This window comes from Electrophorus electricus, chromosome 8, assembly GCF_013358815.1.
Source record: "Electrophorus electricus isolate fEleEle1 chromosome 8, fEleEle1.pri, whole genome shotgun sequence".
Lineage (NCBI taxonomy): Eukaryota > Metazoa > Chordata > Actinopteri > Gymnotiformes > Gymnotidae > Electrophorus > Electrophorus electricus.
The window spans coordinates 2,571,764-2,580,787 of NC_049542.1; the positions used below are offsets into that span (position 1 = coordinate 2,571,764).

General features: G+C 52.0%; 1 protein-coding gene across 4 annotated transcripts in view; it reads right to left on the reverse strand.

Annotated features, from left to right (window-relative positions):
* Window positions 1-3,458: 3,458 nt before the first annotated feature.
* Window positions 3,459-9,024, reverse strand: part of med23 (mediator complex subunit 23) — a 23,143-nt gene continuing 17,577 nt past the window's right edge. For 2 of the 4 annotated variants that reach the window (XM_035528824.1, XM_035528823.1), the window contains 10 exons: window positions 8,915-9,024; window positions 8,561-8,731; window positions 8,198-8,414; window positions 7,799-8,035; window positions 7,450-7,615; window positions 5,936-6,008; window positions 5,562-5,776; window positions 5,264-5,384; window positions 4,737-4,868; window positions 3,459-4,363 (listed from right to left, as the gene is read on the reverse strand). The exon at window positions 8,915-9,024 is cut by the window's right edge and continues 71 nt beyond it. In XM_035528824.1, the coding sequence (XP_035384717.1) occupies window positions 4,184-4,363; window positions 4,737-4,868; window positions 5,264-5,384; window positions 5,562-5,776; window positions 5,936-6,008; window positions 7,450-7,615; window positions 7,799-8,035; window positions 8,198-8,414; window positions 8,561-8,731; window positions 8,915-9,024 (1,622 nt within the window). In that variant the 3' untranslated portion in view covers window positions 3,459-4,183. Of the gene's footprint in view, window positions 4,364-4,736; window positions 4,869-5,263; window positions 5,385-5,561; window positions 5,777-5,935; window positions 6,009-7,410; window positions 7,616-7,798; window positions 8,036-8,197; window positions 8,415-8,560; window positions 8,732-8,914 lie in introns of all 4 variants that reach the window. The other 2 variants (XM_035528822.1, XM_035528821.1) reach the window with 1 other exon arrangement.

Genomic DNA, 9,024 nt, shown 5'->3' on the forward strand with positions numbered 1-9,024 from the left:
GTACAGTTTCTTCACTGTTGTTCTTCGGATGCCACAGACAGTCTCCATCTTCATTAATCACTGGTGTGTCTCACTGGTTTGGTCTCTTATCCAAGACCACTGCTGACTGGACAGTAGTCAGGGGGCCATTTTCAGTACAGCCATGAGACTGAGAAACTAACACTAATGTTGAACTACATTATCACTGTGCTAGTGTTTAATAAACACTCATGATTAACGTGTGTGAGTGAGTGAGAGAGAAACCATGCTCAGAAAACCAGCCAGCATTCATTTCAAAGGGGTTCCCCTACATGTTACGGGCATAACCTATCGAAGCATTTGCCAAGATCAAAAGCTCTGCAAATCAAAGGATGCTACGGCAGACAACACAAACATCCCAGCGCTGTTTAGAGGATCACAGACCCTCACGTCTCCATAACTGTGCCAACGGGCTTCAACCGGCCTCTCACGCACCAGACTGCAATGAACAATATTTTACATGAAAGCAGATGCCCATTACAGACAGAAGCCAAGTCGGGGCTAATAATATCGCACTCATCTACCCCTTCCTAGCAGGAGGGAGAGAGAGAGAGAGAGAGAGAGAGAAACACTGGTTATCTGGACTCAAAGTTGCTGTACCACCACTGTGAAACTCAGTTCCCAGTAAGAGATTAGAGAGACTACAGTTCAGCTGAGAGATTCTTCAGACCCAGTCCGAGACAGAATGCCGTTAAGTCAGGCGGATGAACCCACTTTGTGTGTGTGTGTGAAGGGGACAAACAGGAGGAGTTTGGGCCGTCCAGCATCGGGGAGGGGAGATGCTGACCTGCTACTTTAGTCCAGCCTGGACTGGATCCAGGATCTCACCATGCAAATACAGCCGAGGGCTAGAGATCCGTTTAGAGGCCACTCTGGCAACTCACAATTGATTGAAGTCTAGGACTAACAAGAATGATGAAACACACACTCTTCCAATTCAGTCTGAGCAAACCTTCAGTAGTTGCTCTGGTGGTCAGCAGAGTAACCATGGCAACCATGCTGGCACAGGACATTTGGGTGGCTGGTGATCTGCTCTTTGGGCACCAGTGGTTATGTATATACACACACACACACACACACACACACACACACACACACACACACACACACACACACACACACACACACACACACACACACACACAGAGTTTCCTGAGTTGTTGGCAGTACTGATGTCACTGTCCTTCCAACACAGTGCCAGTTTGTGATGGTGCCCACGAACTAGTGAACCTTAAAAGAATAATTATTGATAATGCACTAAACACATAATCATTACCTATAATATAAAGTGTGTGTGTGTGTGTGTGTGTGTGTGTATTCGGGGTTCTGAACCTAGTTCCTGTAAAAGCTGCTTTGACACATGGCTGTTATTAAAAGCACCACATAAATAAAGTCAAACTGAATTTAATCAGATCGTGTTTACTTTGCGCTGTAAAGGTTCCGACCAAATTCACGATGCTCCTTCCGCTCTGGAGTATTTACACAAACAAACCCTGCTGAACGTCATACCTCCCTCTAGTGGCCAGATGCAGAAACGCGCTCAACTCTTTCAATCACCTCCCCAAAGGAAAAAAAGCGCGGGATGTTTGTGGGGATGTTGCCTTCTGGACAAAATATGGTTCAGGGTTGAGATACACCCCCGCCCCCTTAAAAAAAAAAAAAAATCCATTTTGACTGGTACATTTCGTATCTGACCAATATCCATCGAGAGTTATCCGACATTTCCCCCAGCAAATGGCGGGATGTGCGTGTGGCTGCTGCCTTTTGGAGAAAATATTATTTAGGCTTGAGAAAACAGACATCCCATTTTCACTGGTACATTCTGAAAGTGTTTGATGACAGCTTCGGCAGTGTCCATCACGGGTTTGTCCAACCTCCTTTTCAAAGCCAGTTTATTACCACTCCAACAGGATCAATTCCAGTCAGCCGATGACGGATACGGTAAGAGAGAGACACAGAGGGATTTTGATTGATCGTGGGTCTGGGCTGAGCGAGCTACAGTGTTTAAGTAAACCGAGTGAAGCCAAAGCAGCAGGTGCTACGGCAGTTTTATACAGTATTTATTTTAAGCTTTCATTTAGACTCTCCAGAAAAGGCGAATACCCATCTTAAGTCCAAGTCGGTGAAAGGAACTGGGAGTTATGCCAAGCGGCTGCTAATACGAGCCAATCGAAGGACTCGCCCCGGACGCCGGGAATCCTGTTAGTCTGAACAGAATTCATGTTCTTGAGCGCTTCTTTTGTGCACTTGACGAGACGCATGTTAGAAAGCTCTCTACGCTGAACGTTGGGGATGCACCCAGACGGTGAAGCCTGGATAACGGACGTCTTTCCACCGGTCCTTCACCAGTGTCGGTGTAGCTGGGCTTCCTGCCTTCTCTCAGCATGGGTCTGTGCTCAGGACAGCTGGGAAAAGATGGAGAGGCCACACACACACACACACACACACACACACACGCCACTGTGGTACTACATTGCGCAGTCTGAGGAATTGCTTAGTGCTGATCTGTGCAGAGACTGACACGGACACCCATCTACGCCTTTAAATACTCAAGCACGGACCAGCACGGACCAGTCCTGGATGTCTGGGGCCTCAGGACAAATCAGACACAACTGAATTAACATGCAGGGCAGCAGCCGACTGTGGCCTGAAGCTAAAGTGGCCAATAACAGCAAGGTTACCTCTACACCCCTCACACAGTCCATCAGTAACTACACGGTGTGGGTCCAGCAAACTCCAATATTTTACTTCTTTGGAAAAATGGGAATGACTGATGTATTTAAGCGCAAGAACCTTCCGAGCTTTAGCAGGTGTTCATTTGTTAGACCATGCAGTCAGACCGGCCCTATAACAGTGCGATCACACACACACACACACACACACACACACACACAGTAACAGCTGGGTACAACTCCGAGTGGGCAACACCTGACACACCCACATTAATGTGTATATATGCACTTATACAGACACACACAAAGTCTACACCACACCAGTACAGACACACAGCTGCGCACGAGTCCACCCTCATGGTGAACGAGCCCACTGACAGGACAGAAGCTACTGCAGAAAACCCATGGTTCCCCTTGGGTCCCGGTGGAATTATGCCTAGTCAAATGGCGAGGGAATCTGATTGGTGGAGAGGCAGGGGGGAGAAGGGCCCACCCGCATCCTTCATTAACCAATCACACATCTACATGGGCAGGTGCAAACACAAGCACTGGGGCGCAACGCTGTCAAACAAATGACTGGAGCCAATCAGATTTCAGACTCCATCCTGTTCTGAAGTGAGACCTTGCTGGATCCAGACGTCTAAAACCGCTGACACAATCGTACACACACACACACACACACACACCCCTCTGATATTCCTGAAAACAGCTTTTCCTTCTGAATTTCCTGTGAAGCAAGCAGACTGAGATCGAGACAATGACCCGAAAAACCTTTTCACAGCCAAACTACAAATGTGTTTATTAAAAAAAGGAAAAGAAAAACAATCCAAAATAGTTTCAGACAGCTCAGCACTGCACAAAGAAAATATCTCCGCCCGCGTTCATTTCTGCTTGCCTTTCAGTCTCTGTAAAACCGCTTTTTAAAAAAAATCTTCATAGTTAAAGGCGTCGTTAATGTAATAAATTTCCTTCACTAAACATGACTCGGGCGTTGTTGGAGTACGTACACCTTTAACAATCCGTCCTCTCAACAGGACTGGCTGTAAGTGCCCCGGCTCTGCACAACGGACCGGCCAATCGCTGCTCCTCGTGAGATCTTTGCCTTTTTTCGGGGGTGTTATTGAGTCGCGGTATGGCGGAACGTCCTCGCTAAATCGCGAGAATGAGTCCAAGCTTATATGAAAAAGAACAAACCAACCCGACAACCCACACAGCGTCCGTCACTTAAGCGGATATAGCGTGAGATGTCTGGAAAAACCGCTCTGGAACGTGGCGGGCGCCCACCATCTGCTGGCGGAGGTCTGCGCTGTTTCGGTGCGTTTTAGGAGGGCGAGGGGCTTCTGACGAGGCCCACGTGGCCAGAGCTGGGCGTCGGCCTCCTCTCAGAAGAGCCGGAGGCTCCGCCCCCTGTTTAATTCACTTCCTCACTCCCAAACTTCACCCAGCAGAGAGGGAGGTGGGCTAACTTCAGGGGTGGGTGGGTGGGGAGGAGGTCACTGGGGTACGGTAGGAGGTCCAGCCCCACCCTGAGGGGCAGGCGAGGAGACCGTGGTCGGCTGGGAGGCGGAGGTCACCGTGGTAACGGCGGCCACCGGCTCCATCTTGCTGATGTGTGTGATGAAGCGAAGGCGGAGCTTCATGGCCGGTCTGAGGGTGCAGATAATCCTTTCCACCTGAGAGTGAAACAGACAGGGAGAGAGAGACACACAGTCAGACAAGGACAGACCATGTGACCCCCGCATCAGACCCAGTGACCCCTTAACCTGAACAAAGTACAACCCTCCAGGACATTAAAATGACCTCTAGCCCAGATATGACCCAACTGCAAAACTATGACTTCCCTCTATTACTGCCCCTCCACACACACACACACACACACACGCACACGCGCACACGCGTGCGCTTCGCTGCTAAAATGTGTCCATGCTACATCTTAAAGGGCAAACTTCACAGCACCACTGTAGTTCAACGGTAAGTTCAACGGCTGTGGGACAGCATGGGGCGTGTCCGTGGTGAAGAGCACGCCCTCCGGAGGGCGGGGCTTACCTGGTCTTTGACGCTGTCCCCGGTGAACATATACTTGATGTGGTAGAGGAAGTCACAGATGGGGTCCATGTAGGCCAGGTGTTTACTGTGGTGGTCCACCGCCTGGAGCATTTCATAGAATGCCACGCTGATCTGATAGAGAGCGAGAGGGGGGTGATTCCAGTGGGGTGATTCCAGTGCAGTAGCTTTACAAGGTACCGAAGACACTGATCTGAGAGCGTGTGTACCATCAGGATGTGTAGGGTCCACCACACCTAGGAAAAGCGGCGTGTGTGTGTAGACAAGCACGCTACATTCACCGTGTTCTTACAGCACCCGGGACACGATGTCCTCAGGACAGATATGCGGTGAGCTCGAGCAGGTCAACTATACAAGTGTAGCGGCGTGTGTGAAGGATAAAGGAGAAGTCCGGGCGTCCCTCACGAGCAGGGGGACGAGGGGCCTGGCTGGAAGAGGGGCCACTGACCAAAGTTGCGTGGACGCCAAGAAAAGCCGTGAGGTTCTATGCTGAGAGTGTGTGTGTGTACCTCTAGCATACAGCGTGTCCTCTCCTGCTGGAAGCGTTGGAGGAACGGACCCACCAGGTGGTAAACGTACAGCAGCTGGAATTCCGTCTTCACCAACGGCTTCAGGACCTCCGACAGGAACCTGTCACATCACGAGCACCAGGCATGTTCACGGCCCACCAACCACACGCCACGCCTCCCTCCCGGACGCGTCCCAGGTAAACGCACCGCGCGCTTTCCCAGTTTCGACCGATTTGCCACAGATACAGAGATTGCTGGAAACGGGCCGACTCTCAGACTTTAGCGTTCCGCTCCTTACTTGGGGATGAGCGAGAGCTGTCCGATGCTGGAGTGGTGCCAGACGGCGTGGGCCAGCGCCAGCACGTAGGCGCAGTACATCTCCGAGTAGGACTGGTGGCACGCAGTGAAGTCCAGCAACTGGAAGGGGTAGCCCACCCACTCTGTCTCCGAGGTCAGCGCGGGGCTGCCGATCACGCTCACCAGGCGGTCGTGCAGCACGATCCAGTAGGGCTCCTGAAGGTGCAGGACGGGAGGGTTGTAACGTGCGTTTGTTTTTGTGTGTGTGCGTTTACGATAGAGGAACGCTGAAGGAGAACAAAGCATCAGCGACTTGGTACAGGGGTGAGAGAGAGAGAGAGAGAGAGAGAGAGAGAGAGGAGTAGTGGTCCGTACCGGCAGGGCGGTGATGACCAGACCAATGGCATTCATACAGGCGGTCACGTTGTCCCTGGGGACCAGAGGCTGACTGCAGGAGAGACACAGACACACAGCATCTGCATTAGGAGTATTCACTCACTCACTCACACCCACACACACTTACACACCCACACACACTTACACACACTTACACACCCCAATGACTCGTATGACAGTTTGAGAGAGAGGTGCCCGGTTCACGTAGCCCAGTGTGCCCCAGTCATGTGAGAGCACACAGTATTACTAGAGCAGGACATACGCGGGACATGCGTTTGGTATTACCAGAGAGGGACATATTTAGGACAAACGCGTGGTATTACTAGAGCAGGACATACGCGGGACATGCGTTTGGTATTACTAGAGAGGGACATATTTAGGACATACGCGTGGTATTACTAGAGCGGGACATACGCGGGACATGCGTTTGGTATTACTAGAGCGGGACATATTTAGGACATACGCATGGTATTACTAGAGCAGGACATACGCGGGACATGCGTTTGGTATTACTAGAGAGGGACATATTTAGGACATACGCGTGGTATTACTAGAGCAGGACATAGGTGTGGTATTACTAGAGCGGGACATAAGCAGAACATACCCGTGGTATTACTAGAGCGGGACATAGGCAGAACATAGGCGTGGTATTACAAGAGCGGGACATGCGCGTGGTATTACTAGAGCGGGGCATATGCAGAACATATGCTTGGTATTACTAGAGCGGGACATATGCCTGGTATTACTAGAGCGGGACATATGCGGGACATGCGTTTGGTATTACTAGAGAGGGACATATTTAGGACATACGCGTGGTATTACTAGAGCAGGACATATGTGGGACATGCATTTGGTATTACTAGAGCGGGACATATTTAGGACATAGGCGTGGTATTACTAGAGCGGGACAGGCGTGGTATTACTAGAGAGGGACATATTTAGGACATACGCGTGGTATTACTAGAGCGGGACATATGCAGAACATATGCGTGGTATTACTAGAGCGGGACATATTTAGGACATACGCATGGTATTACTAGAGCGGAACATATGCAGAACATATGCGTGGTATTACTAGAGCGGGACATATGCCTGGTATTACTAGAGCGGGACATATGCAGAACATAGGCGTGGTATTACTAGAGCGGGACATAGGCGTGGTATTACTAGAGCGGGACATAGGCGTGGTATTACTAGAGCGGGACATAGGCGTGGTATTACTAGAGCGGGACATAGGCGTGGTATTACTAGAGCGGGACATAGGCGTGGTATTACTAGAGCGGGACATACGCGCAGCCAGACAAGCGGGTGTTACCGTGTTGGAGGTGGAATAAATCATCCCAACTGTGCTTCTCCACGGTAACAAACTGATCTCTGGGGCTCACAGACACGGTTACCGGGCAACCTCCACTACGCTCCCATCAACCAGTGGCGCACGCCGGGAGTCTACGTGCCGAGCAGCGCTGCACGTCTCCGTGGTGACGAGCTCTGACCTCTTGAGCACGACGTTGAGCAACGCGTTGCCCACTTCCTTGCCGGGAACGGCGAGGGCCATCAGCTCCACGCAGGTCACGTGCAGCGCGTGAGCCGCCGGGTTGGGGAACTCATTAAAGCGCCAGTCGCAGTTGGGGAATGGGCCTGGGGACTTGCCTGCCATCGGTGCCAGCCGCTAAGGAAAATGGCGTGCGTGTGTGTGCGTGTGTGTGGGGAGTGGGGGTACCCTCTGCCTCTACAGTCACTCAAATTCACAAATTTTTGCTAAACAATAAAACCCAGATCCCCGAACCGGCTTAGAACCCAGATCCCCGAACCGGCCCTGGGCTGGTCCAGGCGAAAGGATATTGTCCACCAGGCGTCCAATGAGTTTGCAGTAGTAGGTGTCGTCGGGCACCCAGACGTTGTCGTCGCGCGGGTTCATGCCGAACTTCAGGTAGGTGTCGCTGAGGCACCAGCCGGGCGTGCGGTTGTCCTTCAGCGAGCTCATGATGGCATGGACCAGCTTGCGCTTCAGACCGGTGCGCTCGCGCAGGTGCCGCTCGTAGTAGTGCAGCGTGTTGTACAGGTACGTCACCGGCCGGTCTGAGGAAGCGCGGTTCACCGCGGTTACGTCCGTTTAGCGCGTCGCTGCTAAGCTGACTGCATCAAACTTTAAATCCCACAATCGTGTAAAAAAAAAAACGGCTAAAGCGTCAGACGGTGCTTTAGCGTAGCTTCCCTCATGCCCTCCCCCCGGCCCCTCACCGTGGAACTTGTAGAGCCCTCCCAGGTGGTCCAGCAGCGTCTCCAGGGACTTGGAGACGGGCAGCAGCTCTAAGAATCGGTGGATGACGATGTCGAAGACGGGCAGGAAGCGCAGGCACACGTTGCCGAAGTAGATAGGGAGGTACTGGGGCTGCAGCTGCATGGGGGGGCTGACCTGCTCCGCTAGACCCTCGAAGTACAGCTTCTCTGGGTACTTCTGCAGGAGAGAGAGAGAGAGAGAGAGAGAGAGCGCAAGAGAGAGAGAGAGAGCGAGGCTGACCTAGTTGTACTGAGCTATCGAGACACGGCCATCAAGTCACACAAACGTGTGGTTGGGCGTCGGGCGAGGGTTGCCGTAGTTACCTTGTGGTAGCTCATGTGCTTGTTGTGCCAGTCGCTCTGCAGCCAGTGTTCCGGCGCGTTCTCCTTCACGAAGTCGCTGACGCGGTTGCGGAAGTCGTTGGGCTTGAGGAGGAGGAGCTGGATGATGAAGTAGCACACCTGGGCCTCGTTGCCCTCGTGACTCCTCATCGCCTAGGCGACCGCCAACAACAGGGAAGGAAAAATGAAGCCATGGAGTCAGTACCACGGACCACATCCGTGCGGCAGGTTAACCCCCGGAGTGCTTCTCTCAGGCCAAGGGAGAGTTTCCTGGTCATTACTGTTTGTGTGAGTGTGTGTGTGTGTGTGTGTGTGTGTGTGTGTGTGTATCCTCACCAAACAGAGGATGAGGCGGTCCAGTGTGACGATGTTGTACTTCCACACCATGTCGTTGAGGATCTCAATACACTTGTTGAGCTGCTGGCCGCCGGCCGACGTGGAGAACT